At 37.8% G+C, this 19121-nt stretch overlaps 2 protein-coding genes and 1 pseudogene across 22 annotated transcripts in view; 1 reads left to right on the top strand and 2 right to left on the bottom strand.

Annotated features, from left to right (window-relative positions):
* The first annotated feature begins 1903 nt into the window (after positions 1-1903).
* Positions 1904-3645, top strand: LOC131217071 (DExH-box ATP-dependent RNA helicase DExH12-like; annotated as a pseudogene).
* Positions 3646-6685: 3040 nt separating this feature from the next.
* LOC131217613 (F-box protein SKIP23-like) lies at positions 6686-9408 on the bottom strand. Its single transcript, XM_058212553.1, has 2 exons — positions 9341-9408; positions 6686-7982 (listed from the first exon to the last, which is right to left on the bottom strand). Exon 2 carries the CDS (start codon positions 7928-7930, stop codon positions 6686-6688), a length of 1245 nt encoding a protein of 414 aa, XP_058068536.1. The 5' UTR covers positions 7931-7982; positions 9341-9408.
* A 1982-nt stretch (positions 9409-11390) lies between these two features.
* LOC131217068 (uncharacterized) overlaps positions 11391-19121 on the bottom strand; it is a 42363-nt gene continuing 34632 nt past the window's right edge. For 5 of the 21 annotated variants that reach the window (XM_058211804.1, XM_058211800.1, XM_058211807.1 and 2 more), the window contains one exon: positions 11620-12222. In XM_058211804.1, coding sequence (XP_058067787.1) covers positions 12051-12222 — 172 coding nt within the window. In that variant the 3' untranslated portion in view covers positions 11620-12050. The other 16 variants (XR_009157181.1, XR_009157187.1, XM_058211809.1 and 13 more) reach the window with 11 other exon arrangements.

The following is a 19121-nucleotide window of genomic DNA, read 5'->3' as shown; positions in this document are numbered from 1 at the left end:
TGTCAATCTCCTCTGCAATTTTTGTTGTTCTTTGCTGATCAAGTTGCTATGTTACAACTTTCATTTTCCTTCCTGCTGCAAAACTTATGATTCTTCTCTGTTAGTAGATTCCCTATGATAAATTTCATTTGAGAACTTCTCTCTAGGCATTGTGAAGTTGGAGTTTGCTGTTAGTGGTCCTCAGTGGCAAGAGAAAGAGCAAATGATTACATCATTGTCTGCAGTTTACAAGGCTAGATGGAATTCCATGCTTAAGTAAGTTTTTGACTGCCTGTTTATAGTTTGCATCCTTGTTTCTGTTATTATTATATGCAAAGATGAATTTCAGCTTTCGTTGTTGGTTGGAAAAGAGACGTGCCCAACCCAAGAGCCAAGGATCCAGGCTTGAGCCCAGCCTGGTCTGCAAGGCATCATCCAATGATGTAGCACTACTTGAAAGAATTGAACTAGGATACATTACTAGAAGATCAGAACCTCCAAGACTGTACCAAAAAATTGAAGGCATAGGATTAAGAAGTTTTGGAATCATAAACCTTCTTAATCCTATGTGGGATGCCTATCATTGATTTGAACCGTCTTTTCATTCACAAAACTTGGGGCAAGCCATAGTTCAAAAGTCGCACCAAGATGATCATAAACATCTGATCAGTAGTGCGGAAAATGAACCGTCAATATTTTGTAAAACAAAATAGGTCCAGTCATCACTTGAAACATGTATCATATAGATCTCACTTTGTACTGTTTATGATTCCAAAGTAGCGCTTTGGTTCAATGATTCTAACCGTGTGAGCTATGGCCCTTAAACAACAAATAGTTGTAACAAATTGGCCCCATTCAAAAGCTTGGGATCATCAGATCGACGTGATTCTTGCACCATGGTTTGTTCCTAGTGGTACTACTGAATAAACTGTCCCGATTGATGATTGGATGTCTCACATGTCATTCAAAAGGATTGGGGACATTGCTAACATCCCCATAAATGTGTGGACGTTAGCAAAACCGATGTGCGCACGTGTGCATGATGCATGCATGTAAACATGTGTATGTTTATATACAGGAGAAATGCTCCATTGCTCTTAGAGCACTATAAGTTAGAGTTCTCCTAATTACAGTCCAATTGATCAATCTGAACTCTGTTAAGTCTAGGACACATTTCATGGACCACCACATAAAAATCACATTGATCCCATATCTCATTCATCCTTGGTTTATTTTATTCCAACGTATCTGTTTTCTATTGTTCTGATATTTTATTCAATCAGATCCATTCTCACTCTAAAGTTTTATTTCTTAACCATATGCATCATATATGCAGATGATATCCTAACCATATGTTCAGTAGGTCCAATTGGGAATGGACCTCTAAAAAAACAAGATCAGTGGTTGGACAATCCTGTTTAACCAGTTTTGTATAAATGGACACTAAAGACAGGCTAGCAATGGCTCATCTTGAATGAAAAGTTCATTGATAAGATGGTTGGGAATGGGTAGGATTGTCCAGAAAAGGCAATCACTAGATCCATTCGCACTCTAAAGTTTTTTTTTTTTTTTTTTTGTTTTTTGGTTTGTGGCCAAATAATGGTAGAGTGCATTGGATGAATGGTCTGAAACAAGTCCATCCCTGCATATGTATATAATTGTATGATACATTTACGTGTATGTATTTATGAATATAATTGTATGATGGTTGAATGGATGGATGGGGGAATCAAAGATATTTTTTTGGGTATGGTTTCATGGACCAAATGGGTAATAGAGATGCAGTTTCATAAATGAAAGCAGTTACAATAAATGAAAGCAGTTACAAGCACTGACAAGTTAGTGCTATCTTCTGATTATGCAGGTGTATCTTGTTGGGAAATAGGAATTTCGCAGTTCCTACGCTTTCATTTGGTCATTTTGTTAGACACTAGTGCATTAAATGCAGATTGTATTGCGCTGCTGTGTATTGATTCCAACATCTAAAGATCTTTTCAAACTGTATTGTGCTCACACTGATTATCCAATTACTGATCTTTTGCAGATGATGGGTCATGCAAGCAGACCTCTGTTGGACAATGCTGGGAAATGTGTCATCCTGTGTCATGCTCCCCGTAAAGAGTACTACAAGAAGTTTGTCTATGAGGCACTGCCTGTTGAAAGTCATCTACAACACTTCCTGCATGACAATTTGAATGCTGAAGTTGTTGTTGGGACTATTGAGAACAAGCAAGATGCTGTAGACTACTTGACATGGACATTCATGTACCGGAGGCTTACCCAAAACCCAAACTACTACAATCTCCTGGGTGACAGCCATAGGCATCTTTCGGATCACCTTTCCGAGCTCGTTGAGAACACTAAGTGATTTGGAAGCAAGTAAATGCGTGGCCATAGAAGAAGATATGTATCTCTCTCCTCTGAACCTTGGCATGATTGTATCATACTATTACATCAGTTACACTACCATCGAGCGCTTCAGTTCATCACTGACTTTGAAAACAAAGATGAAGGGTCTTCTGGAAATTTTGGCTTCAGCTTCTGAATATGCTCAGCTTCCAATTCGACCAGGTGAGGAAGAGCTGAAAAGAAAATTGATCAACCACCAGAGGTTTTCTGTTGAAAACCCCAAGTGCACGGATCCGCATGAGAAGGCAAATGTGTTGTTACAAGCCCACTTCTCGAGACATACAGTGGTAGGAAATCTAGCAGCCAATCAGAGAGAGGTTCTGCTCTCTGCTCAATCTAGCTCTTCTCGCGATGGAAGTGAGTCAGATGGTGATTCAAGGCATGTGGGAGCGTGACTCCATTCTTCTGCAACTTCCACACTTCAAAAGGGAGCTAGCGAAGAGGTGTGAAGAAAATCCAGGGAAGAGTACTGGAACAGTCTTTGATTTGATGGAGATGGAGAATGATGAAAGGCATGAGCTGCTCCAGATATCAGAGTCACAGTTGCAGGACATCATCCACTTTTGCAACCGCTTTCCTAACATTGATATGGTGTACGAGGTGCTGGATAGTGATGATGTGAGGCCTGGGGAAAATGTTACCTTGCAAGTCAACCTTGAGTGAGACTTTGAGGGGTGCTCAGAGGTTGGACCCAGTTGATGCACCCAGATACCTGAAAGCCAAAGAAGAGGGGTGGTGGCTTGTGGTTGGTGACAGCAAAAGCCAGCAGCTGCTAGCGATAAAGAGGGGTGTCGCTGCAACGGAGGGCAATAGTCAAGCTTGACTTCACTGCTCCTGCAGAAGTTGGAAAGAAGTCACATATGCTGTATTTTATGTGTGATTCGTATCTAGGATGTGACCAGGAATACAGTTTTACAATTGATGTCAGAGACGCAGCAGAAGGTGATTGAGATGGGAGAGTGAGTCAATTGCCAATGCAGCCTTTTGATCCTGGGCGATGAGGGCATGCTTGATGTACAAAGTGGGCCTTTGTTTATCTGCTGATTTTGCACTTATGTTCTGGTATTATCTCTTTCCATATGCGGTTTTTTTCCTTGCATCAGGTAAACACTGTTTCTGACGTTGCGTTCTGTTTTCCTCAATGATTGTAACTTAACACTAGGAACAACGTAAACTCTACCGTTTAGCAGCCATAGACCAAAGTTATCTGTTGCTACTGTTTGCTTTGGATGCTTTAGAACATGACTGTTTTCACTCTTTCCCTCTGGATGAGAATAATTTTTCATTGTGAAAAAAAAAAAAAAAAAAAACTGTATTGTGCTCTCTCAGTGAATGCTATGAAGTTAAGAAATGCTCTTACCTGAACCTCTAATGGCTAGGATGAATTCTAATCTTTTATTTTGTTAAATGGTTTCAGTTGATTAAACTATTCACTTGTCATGGATTTGAGCAAGTTATTTGTAATATATGAAGGTTTGACTAAACTAGTCTTTTCTTGGATTGAATCTGGTTGCATGTAATATATGTAGGAAGGGCTCAAAAGAAGGTTGAACAAGAGAAGACACCAAGTAGGGAATTCAAGGCAAGGCATAGCCAACAGTTGAAGTTTCGGGTAATTTCTTTTGTATGGGGGGGGGAGAGTTAAAAGTCAATTTTGTTTGGAGTGGGCCACTTGGGTCATTTCCTCTTTTATTGAATTGAGTTGTTACCAATTTTGTGAATAGGATTCTTATCAAATATTAGTGTGAATTATTTTTTGAATGACTATCAAGTGTAAGATTAATAAAATAAAATAAAATAATAATTTATCAATATTCTTTTTTATTCACAGATATTTTAGCGACGGACCAAATCCGTCGCTAATTTCTGAACATTGAAAAATCTACGTATTTGAGGTACGTCGCTTAATCACATTAGCGACGGATAATTTTTGTCCGTTGCTAATGTTACAAGTGACCACTAATTTTTTGAATTTTACCGACGGATTTTTTATTGTTTACGACGGATTCTATCTGTCGCAAGGATGTGACCGACCTTATCCATCACAGATTAAACGACGGATTTTATCCGTCGAAAATAAAAAAGACCCAAATCTGGATGATCCAATCATCCGATGGGTTACCCCGATTAATTATTTGACATTCAATTTCAGGATCTTAAAAAGAAAATCTAAATCTTGATAATTAAATTTACATAAACATATAATTTTAATTATTTGATTATTTTAGATTTGGCCACTTAGAATGTTAATCAAAGGTGGACCCCACCATGTAATACAAATAAATGAATAATAATATCGTTGATATAATTGATAGGACCCCAGAATTCAAATTAACCTAATTACATTGCAGAGTCAATACTACCAAACTCAGGAGAGTAACGCAACTTATCTCATAATTTATTAAAATTAAAATAAATCATTATGATTGTTTGATTGATTTATTGGTTTGAATATTTTGATATGATAATTGTACGATAAATTTATATGTGAATATTTTAATCGAGACAATGATGCAAATATAAAAAATATGCATTTACATATCATCCCTCATTCATTACATTACATAATGCATAGTCGATCCTAGGGGCCCTCCCTGGAAGAAATGTTCAATCTTAATAGAGCATTACCGGATGTGGGCTATACCCAAGCCTACCGAAAGGTGGAAGCCTACCCAACGGGTGGATGCAAGTTGACGACCTCCAACCCAAGCAGATGGACGATCATCTCATCTGATGCATTTACACACCATTTGCATCCATATCATTTTATATACATTTTTATGTATTATTTTAATTGCTATTATTATGAGCTATGCTGGATTATATCACTAAGCCTGGTCAGCTTCCATTTTTATTGATGAAAAAATCGAACAGATGAGCTATTAACAGATGATGTGACGTAAAACCGGAAGGATCTACTGTACCTGAACACGACCCACCTGAAACATGGGCATACTTATCTGAAGATGAAGTGGCGGTATTAGACAATTTTTTATTATATATTTTATTTTGTTAGCATAGTTTGATAATGCATACTAGTATTTATTTTGAGACTTTAAGCAATTATTTAGATTTATTTCTTTGAAATAATGTTAGCATGGAATAAATATCATTATAGTATAATGGTATAATAAGTGAATGATTTTAAGGTTCATTTTATTTTAAGGGTCGTCAAGATTTATATATGTTTAGTTGATTGGTGCTAAGTATTATGTATGTGTGATTGAGATTATGCTGGACCTTATATTGAATATAATTATTATCTCTGATTAAACCGATTAAGAAATTAAATTAGTACACTTTGTGTACGAGTTACGAACTGAAACTCGAGCCTGAGGGTGCACACTCTATACCCGAATTTTGAGGTGTGACAAGAGTGGAGAGAGAGAGGGTTAGCCGGTTAGGGTTCGTGTGGGCGGCTGTGCAGCAATTAGTCTAGCATGGGGTGATGCACCTGTTAGGTGGGTGGATTTCACATAAACATGGGGTCGTCTTCTATGTGCTTTCTACTTCCTCGGGATTTTTTATTTTTTATTTTTTGTCAAGGCTCTATATTACTTCCATTTTAGATCCGCATGGAACCACTACAAATAATGTATGCCCTTTCATGTTTCCCTTGGAACTAAAAAGTGAGGCTAATCCAAATATGAAGTGGTCCAAACCCATGTCAAATTGTTCTGAATACCTTTAAAATTATTTGGAATGACCTGAATTTTGGGCTATCCATCCATCTAAGGTGAGAGCATCTAATGACGGCCCCAAAAAAAAAAAAAAAGTTTAGGCGTACACAATAAAAAGACATGGCTAGCCCCACACAATTTGGAAGCTTTTTAGTCATCAGTGTCTTTGTCCTAATTGCTCTGTTATGGGTTTTGCATTAATGAATTATATTTGGATTAGCATGATGAGTATGCTGATGGTAGACCCCACATGGACAGGTGAATAACCGTTAGACGGAGGTAATAAGTCCTCCAATTAGGTGATTACTGTTACACTGGCTTCCTTGTATAATCAATATAAAGCAAAACAATCTAACTTCAGATTGGAATTGAAGCAACTTAACTATGAAAACTTGTTTCTATTGTATGTTTAACTTCATAGAACTTAGTAAGAAAATGAAAATCTAAATTTCTAAATGCACATAGATATTATGGTCAAACTTCCAAGTTTACTTTTTCACTCTCTCATCAAATTACTAAACATCTAATAATATAAACTAACAAGAATAGTGGAAAGAATTAATGTTAATCGAATGTGTATTTGAGAAATAATTTTTTTTTAAAAAAAACAAATGCAATTATTCTTCCAATGCATCATTACGACGATAAGATGTGTGCAACCATATGGGTGGAGGCCAAATCATTCCCAAGTCATTGCTTGAATGGTATTGGCATGGCAACGATGTGATGCTATTATCCTCCAAGTTGAACATGCCTAAATCATGACCCCCTCGTACACCAGCCTTATACGAATATACTGCGTCATCAGTAAAGTAAATACAATTTCTTTTGAATCTGGGAAAATCATGAGCCGAGAGAGATAATGAGTAATTTGAGCCTAAGAACAACATACAATCACCAAGAGTTTTCACCTCAAACCTCTTCCATCTACTTATATCCATCTTAAAAACTTTGAATCTAACGGTATAATATATCCAATTATGAATGTCTTCACAATATCTAACATCCTCACCGGTATGAATGTCTTGACAATATCTAACAACCTGTAACAGCTCCCCCATTGATTCCACTAAATACATTGTCTGTTGATAGATATCCATTTGTGGCGGCACATAGATATTCATTTGTGGCATGACCTCCACTGCATCGGGAGGACCATCAATGTTGCAAATTGCAACTCTTCCATTAGAGTCTACCACATAGAATTGTTCTTTATAACACACAATGTCACAATAAGGACACCATATCTTTTCAATTACGGTCCACTCCTTGTCTCCATGTCTACAGAATGCCAATTTTTGACGCTCACCATGGATGGCCATAACAACATAGTTGGGATTCGATGTAGGGTCTGAGGATACCACAGCCTTTTTTATGAAGCGGGTTCTTATCCATTCCGAGTTTGGAGTTTCCACTACACCATCGAATAAAGACCGTACATTGTACTCTGCACCCACTTTGGATTTGTCAAACCCTAGTACTTCAGAAAACGTTGTTATTGGAGGAAGTTCGATCTGGCTCTTAGTAAATGGATTAAATAAATGAATAGCAGGGGTCTCATCTACTGCAACCAGCCAACCATTGGAAGAACCACAATACCTTAGCCCAGGAACCTCTGATAGCTTGAGGTAAAATATCTTGTTATCAGATAAACTAAAGGCACTGTATGCCTTGACGTTCTTGTCATATGGAAGCATTAACAGTGGTAGCTGGTAAGGGTAATGAAGAGGCATTTCCTCCACGGCTGATCGCCATGACTTGCAAGTGGCACGAAATGCTAGATAATCCCTATTGGCAGATAATAATTCAGCGATTGTACGTAACAGTTCATTTTGAAGTTGGGACCAGTCAGCGATGTACATCCTTCTCAATATTACTGATCACTCAAGATTATGCAACTGTGTTTCCTTGGAGCTGGAAAAAAAAAAAGTGAAATAAAACATGATATTAGATGAAGGGATCATGGTAAATATTACATTTCTATTACAAAAATACTTGGATCAAAGTAAATCAATAATACATCTCAAATCCAAACAGGCTTTAGCTTATACTACTAAATCAGGCTCATAAAACTTCAACACTTAAAAATTTGTAGCAATCACCCGTGCAAGTGGATTTGGTGAGACCCCGGCCTCATCAAGATGGTGAGGCCCTTATTGTGGGCCCCACCTTGATATATGTATTATGTATCTACTCCATCCATCTGTTTTTCCGGATCATTTTAGGGTATTATCCTAAACATGAAGTAAATCCAATTATTGGATAGACCGTTTCATTAGAATTAATGATTATTAACCTTTAATAAACCACAGAGGTTTTGGATCAAGCTAATATTTGTTTTTTTTCCCTTCATCCATGCCTTTGTGACCTTATCAATAGATTAGATGGCAAATAAACACTACGGAAACATTAAGGTGTGTCTTAAGAGGTTTTTAATGGTAGGTGGTTCAATCACCACAGTTTCTTATGAAACATTCCCCCCATAATTGGATCTGCTTCATGTTTGGGATAATGCCCTAAAATAATATTAAAAAAACGGAGGGACAGTGTTGGTATGTAGGAGTATGTAAGTGTGCATGAACTTTCACAAATATCTGTCAGGCCTGCAAATCTGGCCTCTTGTACACACTCGGGCACTCACCCAATTCGCTACGATCAATAGAATATACACCAGACACAAAAATTGGTAAATTGGACACACCCGGGCACTTATCTAACCCAAATACAATTGATGAAGTATACTGTCTATTGCACACACGTAAGTGCTTAGCTGGAGAATATTGCACAGGATTATTGTACACACTTGGATGCTCACCATAAGGTAATTAAGGGACCTATTGTACACACCAGGATACTCACCCAAAGGTAATAATTGGAGTTTTCAACCGTGCAATGCATGAATCAAACAAAGTTCTTTCCAAAGTCTTTCACAATCAAGCACTTAATTTTTAAGACTTTTCGAGGCGTCAAAATATATTCATGTAATTATAAGATTTCTAACCATAGATCATTAAATTTTACATAAATCATTAAGATCGTCTCAAATTTATACCCTCTCAAAAGACAACCTCAAAAACAGAAAATAGCAATATGAATTTTCAACAAGTGACGACAGTGAAAACAAAATAACGAAATTCCAATTCATAAATTCAAACTACTAAAGAAGTCACAAATCCAACGATAATGTTACATAAGTCTAATATTCTTGAATCGAATTTTGAATCATGCTCATATGAGATTACTAATGCGAGAAGAGGTAAGCGGCAACTCACTTTATTAAATCAGACTAAACTCGGTGTAACTCGCCCTGACTCAGCTCTGACTCGGTTTCGACTCAATTCCAAACCGGTGTAACTTGTCCTGACTCAGCTCTGACTCGGTTGCGACTCAGTTCCAAATCGGATTTCTCACGACTTGGTGAAGTTCTCGTTATCTTTATCCTTCCTGTATCTCTCTTTCTCTCGTCAGGTAGGGTTTTTATAGCCTTTTTTATAGCCATCTCTTGGACTCCACTAAGATCCGGAAATCCTGCTGCGAAGAACGAACGGTCTGGATTCATTCTTGGATCCGAAGTTTCGGACGGGGTGGATTTCTTACAAACATTTCTGTGCCCCCACCCAACATCCTTGCGCAGGAACTTCTTTCGGGAAGGCTTTGGCAGGAAATCCGTTTCCGAATTTCCGGAACGAAAGAAACGGAAGAGGAAGTTCCCCGGAAACTCTTTGGGGTCCACCATTATTTATGTATCTTATCCACTCTTGTCATCCATTTTATAAGATAAATTTAGAAATTTAGCCCAGAAATGAAGCATATCCAACTTTTAATTGGACCACATCTCAATAAACAGTGTTAATTGAACGTAAAATTCTTGGAGTGCCACATAAGTTTTGGATCAATCTCATAATTTTTTTCCCTTCATCCATATATTTTTAATCTTATGAACAGGTTAGATGACAAATAAAAATCACTGTAGGCCCTAAGAAGATTTCAATGGTGGAAATCATTATTCCGACTGTTTCCTTATGGAGTGCTCGATTTGAGATTTGGATATGATTCAATGCCAGGATTAATCTCTAAAATGAGCTGGAAAAACGGATGAACGGCGTGGATAAACCACATTCAATCACGGTGGGTCCAAAAAAGTTTATTTATTAAGTTAGTATTAGTGGGATCCTTGGTGCGTTCCAACAGAGAAAACGGAAAGAAGTGTTTCGCGCTCGAGGTTTCTTTCATTTTTTATTTTTTATTTTTTCATGCGAGTGGGCCTTGTTTCCCATGCGAGCATGCTAACGTGCGAGAGTATTCTTGTTTTAATCTACACGTGGGAATGGTCAGGGCTTGATTGTAGGCTGGCCAAAGATTTAGCATTTAATGGCCCACTAATTGAACAGTTTAGATCATCACAGTGAGTATTCAATTGACTTATCTAAGCCCAGTGGTTTAGATGAGTTTTTTTTTTTTTCAAAATTAACAGTCAGATGGTCTTACAATTGGACACGGATTTCGCCCTACCCGCCGGTCTCTAGCCCCGAATGGGCAGTTCTATGGGCCGACCCACTATGATGTATCTGTTTATTCACACCGTCCATCCCTTCTCTCATATATTTTAAGGTATGTGCACGAAAATGAGTTAGATCCAACGCAATAATAAGCTTGTGTTGCATTAAATGCAAGATTCATCTATGGTGTGGTGTGGTTGGCAATCCGCTTTCGTTACAATTATGATTTGAGTGGCTCACTGAACTCCTTGACATATTAAGATATAAATATATAGACGGTTTGTCAAATCAATGGTCATACTTCAACATTCCCTATGAGAACTAATTAGGAATAATTATGTCTGATTTGTATAAGTAAGTGCCGGTAAAAGCACAGTCACTAAGGGCTTTACCGGCAGTTATGCTGGCCGCCACTATACTGTAGGCTTTTACAGCTAGATCAGATGTATTTTCTGTTGTGACTGTTCACCGGTTTTCCTTCAGCTTGAGCCTTTGGTTTATTCATAAAATAACAATTTATCATGATGGCTTGGTCTATTTATCAGGTGGGCCACAGTCGAAATCAATGGATGTCTAATCGTCCAAATCAACATACAAGCTTGGATGATCTAATCAGTAGACCAGCCTGATTTTCATAGAAGGCCATCTTGATGGTCTGATGAATCTTTTGCACGGTTTGGATGTCCCACATACAAGACTATAAGTGAAAGCTCACATGCATGCAGTACCTGTACTTTACACATTAATACATTGCTAAGAAAGCACCAATCTTATTCCATCACGAATCGCTTTTCTCATTAATACATATGAGTACATGATTTATTACCAGATGGGCACTTCTTCCCACAAGTGTTCAATAGCAAGGTTAGGGAGACTGGGACATTGAGGTTTATGCCCAAGATATTGGCTTTAATGGCAGTGCAAAGACAGACAGCTGCTTCAAGGTCAACTATGCGGGAAAAAGATCCACGGAGACGTTTTCCAGATCCACCAACTGAAACAACCATAGGCGGGAAAAAGATCAGATTGCAGAAGCAATAGACACATCCACCACAAAAATGAACAAAGAGGGAAGATGGCAGAAACTATCTAATTAATTTTGAAATTTTTTGACCATTATTGTAAACAGCAATGCTGGATTCTGTTACACAGCATCATGTTCTGTTCAACAGATAATGCAAAGAAATGCTATTCAGAAACATTTGAGGAACCAGACCTAGTAGATTACACTGGCTTTGCATTTACTCTGCCAGCTTGTCTCTTAGAATCAACTGTCTGTGTCGCCAATTAATTTCAGAAGCCCATCCTGTTTGACCATTATCAGACATGGACGACTTTTGAGACATTTCTGGATGCCCCCAGGCTTTTGGGGCAGCAGTTGAGGCTCCCCTCTGTTTCTCAGCACCATTCCCAGTTCAGTTCTTAGATTTCTTGCCACAGACCTCCCATGCACCATCTATGCTATGATGTGTCACTTCTTGAATCAGCTGATCAATCTTGGGGCTGTTGTTGCCAAAGTCAGAGCCTCCAGAGTTATGTCAATACAGGGGAACCATGCCTTTTCCATTACGTGATGAATTAGCAGCAGCAGCAGCCGAGGAGGCCATGCCACCAATCTTTTTCGAATTCGTTTCAGTATTGTGTTAATTACCCGACTGTTTTGGATAGGGTACTCCAGTCAAAAGCTAATAAAATAAGTCCAAAACCATTTAGCGTACGGAAGAAATATGATAATAAACACATTGAAGAAACTGTGACATTAGTAAGATTCAACTAGATCCAAAGCTCCCAATTAAACATACCATATACCACTATACACAGTTCTGAACAAACAAAATCACACTGTCAAATAACTTACCATTCCAACCAATTTCATATGCTATAAGCATAATTGATTTCAATGATAATCCATTAGACTCGGATTAGAACTGGAAAATTTTACTAGATATATGCAAGTAGTAACTACACAAACATCATCATTCCGCCAGTTACACAAAGTAATCATTATGAAATTTATAATTACACACAGAAAATGTAGAATAATCATATAATGCACCTGGAAGCCCATGCCGGTACAACCTATAGAACTATTGATAATGTGCTGGATTTGGGTGCCTGACTGGCACTCTCAAAGTTGGTAAACATTAGCTTAGATCGCTGATACTTTATTTTTTTCAAATAAGATTCTAGAGAGAATCAAGACATGATAGTGTTTGAACGATGGGCTTCGACAACCTGCGATACAATCACCAAACCTTTTAAATGGAACACAAGGTGACCTATTGTCGATTTGAACCATGCATTCAACTAGAAGCAAGCCATGTTGCAAGAATCATGCTGATTTGATGAACCTAACCCTTTGAATGGGATCAATTTGTTACATCTGTCTATGGCTTATGAGCCATAAATCACATGGTTAGAATCATCAAATCAAAGTGTTACTTTAGAATCATATGAAATACAAAGAGTGATCTGTTACTAGATGCTTCAAAATGATGGATCTATTTTGTTTCTCCAGTCGACCTTGACTGTCCATTTTCATGCTATTGATCGGAAGCATAGGATCACCGAATTGACATGTTTTTTTGCACCATAGCTTGCTCGTTGTTGGATGAGGAGCAGTCTAATTTCTGTAGATTAACCTCCTAGAACTTGAAATTACAAACTTAACACCAAAATATTGCAAGATTATCCCCATTTCATAGATGTGAGACAATTTAGTCAAATTGAACTTACATAATGTTCAAGAATGGGAATAAAGGGTAAGGAGAAACAAAACAAGAAGTGATTGTATTCTTGCACTCTGCATTCACTAGTCCTTCGACCTTCTTTCTCCCTTTCTTTAATAAAACTTTGTTAATGATCAAAAAACGGAACAAGAACAAGAACACGGATTCGTAGGAACATGCAAGGGCAAGACATTCCATGCCAATTAAATGGGTCGACACAACTTAATATAGCCCAGATGTATCCAACGCATTGCCTAGACACAAAACTTCACTCCCAATAGCATGCAGTTCTAAATCAAACAATTCTATGAGAACCAGGGTGTCCCGTATCCGTTATGACACGGGCATATCGGCCGTGGCCATTACGCGATACGGGGCCATAACGGTCACCCCCCCTGATTCTATAGCCGTAACGGCCGTTACCGGGCATAATGTCCTTTGCTGCCTCGTAACGGCCGTTACGGTCAAAAAATGCCTCCTTTTTTTTTGGCTTTTTAAGGTCTGTTTTTTCACTTTTTTTGAAACTTCTTTCTTCTAAACTATTTCTAAATCATTCTATTACTATTTTCGACCACTTATAGCTTGATATTACAAATAAAAATAACTTATATTAAGGATTTTCTTGATTCGAAGCTCTGTGGGTCATTTTCCAGAAATTCCTCAAAAATAGGTATTTATACTTTTTATTCAATGTTTTGTTGTTTTAATGGTAGAATATGATGTGTTGATCATAATAGAAGATAATAATATCCATTTTACAGATTGTTATTATCATTTTATATTTTTTTATAATTTTTTTCTATTTACGCACTATTTTTGGCCCTTTTTTTTAATTCGAAAAATTATTTTTTATTGAATGTTTTGATGTTTTAATGGTAGAATATGATGTGTTAATCATAGTAGAACATGTTAATGTTCATTTTACAGATTGTTATTGTCATTTTATATTTTTTTATGAATTATGAAAAATAATTGCAAACACCTACACATGTAAGATATTTTCATATTACATTCATTCTAATATATCTATCATTGATAGTAGATAGTTAGAAAATTAAATATATGAGTTTTGCAGTCAAATCTAGGTTGTCTGGTTCATAAATTCATCAAACAGTCCGATACAACTCTCACCAAGGAGTGGACCGTTACACCACCATAAACATGTTCCAATTTATAAATGAATGTATATTTGGAATGCTTAGAATATTCCGGATTTAATCCATATTTTTTCATATTTTTTTGGCAAAATATTTTTTTTTTTACATCGTTACGGGCCATTACGCCCCTGTATCCATATCGGTATCAAAGGGTACCGTTACGCCAACCGATACTGATACGGAATACCTTGATGAGAACTGATGATGGATTTTACAAGGCTTGTCTACAAAATGAACTTCAGGCATGCATGCATATCATAACATTTCTACTAAAACTTAGAGACATGGAAGAAAACAAACGAATGGGATATAATAATTTGATTTTTCTAGAGCTCAAATGCTCATTACTACAACAGCAACTTCACATCAAGTGGAGGTCCTTTTTCCTGAAGCTATGTTTTGAAAAAAAAAAGAAGAGTCAAATAATACTCTTAGTTTGTGATTTCCACACAAGATGCAAAGGTCATTAGAACTGACATAGAAATCCTAATGCTCGGATTGAAACAACAAAAGGTTAAGCTGAAAATTACTCAAAATTTGCCCGATACTAAACATCTGACAAGGGACCTTAACAATTGGACCTCTAATAGTATGAAAGGTTATATCAAAATGAGGAAAAACTAAGAAACAACAAAAAATCAAGCAGAAGTGAATGATTGGATGGAATTTGAATTGGATTTGAGCCTTCAAAACATTTCAAATGATTGGATGGAATTTTAGGTTTGCCAAAAAAGACAACAACAACAGCTATGCCATTTGTGCTAGATTTGAAGCCTCCAAAACATTTCAAGTCCTAAGTAATGTGATACTACATCAGTGCCACATATTAAAATAGAGACATTACTGGGTGAAAAGTAGCTACAGAAAACCCATTCCTACAAAAACCCATTTTTCAGAAAATCAATTAAGAAGACAGGGAGCCTCTATTTACAAAAAACTCCCTTTTAATCATAAAACCAACACATAAACGTGGTTACAAGACAAGCGGCGAGAGGAGAAACAAAGGAGTTCAAGTAATGGCGAACAGTTATGGACCATCACAATGTGGGAAGGATCTAGATGGGTAGATAAATTAAAGACTATAAATAACAAAAGAATTCAGCAAGAAAAATACTCTCATACCAACCCAAACAAACCAAATCTATCCTTCAATTATCCTGTCAATTTACCAATCAAATTACATTTCATAGTGTAATCATTTACTTTTTGTGTCAAACAAGTTACATTTCCTAGTGTAATCTTTTACTTTTTAAGCTTACTGTTTTACATTCCATAGTAGTGTAATATGTAGCATTAACCAAGTAGTGGGTAACTTTTAGCTGTAATTTGAACCTGCACTCGTGCGTTGGATTTTGTTCATCAATTGGAAAGGTGTTCCGCAACTATTTTTCGCGATCGACTGTAAGAATCCCTTTTCCAATTTCATTTTATCTATATCGAAAAGTCCTTTCGTACAAAAGGCAAAGGTGCAACCCATCATCAAAGGACGAACCCCACCCTTTTAATATCACCTGATCCAATTTTACACATTGAGCGAGTGGATGAATAGGCGACCGATCTCATCAAATCTCGATCATACACTACGTGTTTACCTATCTTGGTGCTTAGGGTCATTATTGTTCGGTTTGAATTGAAGCCGCAATTTCAATTCTGGCACGCCCACACACCCAGCGCCAAAAACAACAACAAGAAGTTTTTAGCATGCCCAATGGGACTGTGTCTAACTTACCGGTGTAGTATTGCCAACTATGAATAGAAGAAGTGCTCGTACTGCCGAGGTTGATCCCTCTACGCCAACCGCACCACCTCCAGTAGATGACGTGTGAGTTATGACAACCCCTGAGACATTGAATTTAAATAATAGTCCAACATCTGTTGCTAGGTATCAGGAAGGAGCATCAACTTCCCGAACTATTCTTCTAGATGAGGTAGTTATTGTGCTCCGAGATGTACAGATGAGCATTTAACTTGTGTGGGAATATGGAAGGGCCCAGGGACAGTAATTTCATATTTAAGCTGAAAATACCAATCGATATATGGCTAATTAGACTGAAGCCATGCATCGATTGATAGCTATGATGGCCAAACGAACACTATCGGCAACATAATACAATGTCGAGGAAAGTTCTATTGGCAATGTAGCTTTGTTGTCACACATGTCGTATCCGCAACGTAATCCACCATCGGTTCCTATCCAGGAGATGAGAAATGAGCCACCTCTTATGGGAGTTAGGTGACTAGAGGGAGAGTAGGAACTTTATACCTGAAAACATGAATCTAGGATTTCCAGGAGGATTCAATCTCCAACAGTTCCCTACATTCCAGGATAATGTGAACCGATTTGGTCCCGATCACCAACTAGTCTTGGAACCTCAGCAGATGGATCGTGACCAGATTGTACAAATTGTCCAAGAAGTTGTTGGCCAAGTACTCAGCCACAACACTCTCTCGGTGTATCATAAACCATACCCCGAATGGATAGATCAGTAACACTCATTGCCAAGAAACTATCGACCGGATTTTACCTTATTTTCTGGCGAGCCCGGTCAATCGACTATCGAATATGTTGGTCGATTTACAATGAAATGTGGAGAATTGGCCAACAACGACTATCATAAATTGCAATTGTTTGGACATTCACTAACGGCAATGGCCTTCACATAGTACTCAAACTTACTGTCAAACTCAATACACACTTGGCAAGAGATGGAAGAAAAGTTTCACGCTTAGTTCTTCTCTAAGAATAGAGATTACTATGTCCGACCTCGTACGTTTTCGGCAGTTGCTTAGAGAGACATGTGAGAGCTATATCATATGGTTTAAGCGGGCGAAGTGTTGTTATAAGGTTGTCATGGCCGAAGCTGAATTTATGCAACTTGCACAAGATAGGTTTGAATACAAACTTTGTAAGAAGTTTATAGGCACGGAGTTCGTAGATTTGTACGACTTGACCAAAAAAGTCTCTTGATATGAAGAACCTCTGCGAAAAGGAACTAAGCAAAGAACTCGTCATTGGGGACATATTTGATACAGGACAATTGACCACTTGCTCTAAAAGCTCGAACTGTTAGAATATGACGAATTAATCCATTTATCTCATAGCCCAGGCCCCACGTCTCATGGGTTAGGACCTCGGCCAAACCCCCCTCGTGGGCCCCAAATCACATGGGTCACCCACCCCGAGTCCTGCGGGCTACCTCACTCAAGCCCGATGTGAAATGCCCCTGTATTAATCGCCCCCAGTGAGGATTCTCTAACACGAGACCTCTCCCGTGGGCTCCAAATCACATGGGTCACCCACCTCGAGTGTGTCCCCACATCGCACGAGCTACCCTACTCGAGCCTGGTGTGAAAATGCCCCTGCGTTAGTATTACAATGACTCAAATTACGAGATCACAATTGCTGTAGTGGTGGCTAAAAAGCCACCAGTGTGTTCTGTACTAGTCAAAGAGGAATCAACCGCTTCAGCCGAACAAAAGGCTCAAAAAGTTTACACCTTTAACGTCATAAAAGCTGAGGAAATATTTGATATTTTGTTGGCTGGGAAATTTATCAAAATACCATGAATCATAAGATACCCTCGGTCGATCGGTCAATGAGTTACAAAAGACCAAATACTGCAAATGGCACAGAACTCGGTCTCATTCAACTAACAAATGTGTCGTATTCAGGAACATTATCCAGGATCACATCAATCCCGAATTACTGAAGTTTCCCAAGAAAGGTGAGGAAGCAATGTCGATCGATATAGACCTGTTACCATCCAACCTCGAAGTCAACATGGTCACGACTAATTTGAGGAATCAACCAACCAGGCAATCAATGGAAAGTGTCACATCGAACAATACAAGGGCATCGATGGCCCTCACATTCGAACGAACGTCGTTAGGAGAACCAATCGGGGTTCCTAGCTATGCGACCGATGCGTTTGAAGGATTTTTCTGGGTGGAGGGACCCTCCCAAGTCAAGATGGGGAGGTCATTACATGGTCCTTGGCCAGTTAGAAGTCACGACTGTTCACAAACCCCTATTGCAGGGTTGCGAAGTAGTAATAACTCGATGAGACCGAGATCGAATCCACAGGGAATGGGGAACACAGTCTAGAACTAATCTAAGTCTAATGGTTTATCTGGGTGTTTAATCCAGAGAGATAAAAATGGTTTTAAACATGAAGAAAAATGACTATGTCCACTTATAGCAATCATAATATCTATTTTACTAATTCAACGATTATAACTTAATAGGAATCAAGTCCTATCCTATCCAATTGGAAGATAGAGCGGTTAAGCTAATCATAAACAATATTAGAATATAATTTAATTAAACAATTCACTCATGAAGCACTCGAACATCAATCGTAGGGAATTAAAAGCGTCTATAACATCCTTAGACAACCATAGATCAATCAATTATACAGATTGAATCCTTCTCAAAATCAATGATAAACAATTGTTAAATCAAAGCATTCATTGTAACCAGAGTGCACAACAAATTCAGAAATAAACAACTAAAAGACTTTAAAGTAAATTCAAAATCTATACAATCTAATATTATAATTCCAACCACTGTTTGTTGAATCAAATAAACTAAATAATGTAATGAACTATAAGCTTCATCCCTTAGCCTCAGCTAAGAGATTAGCCTAATATGGCTAATAACTTAGAAGA

The sequence above is a fragment of the Magnolia sinica genome, chromosome 10, assembly GCF_029962835.1.
Source record: "Magnolia sinica isolate HGM2019 chromosome 10, MsV1, whole genome shotgun sequence".
Classification (NCBI taxonomy): Eukaryota; Viridiplantae; Streptophyta; class Magnoliopsida; order Magnoliales; family Magnoliaceae; genus Magnolia; species Magnolia sinica.
This window is presented reverse-complemented; position numbering and strand designations above follow the sequence as displayed.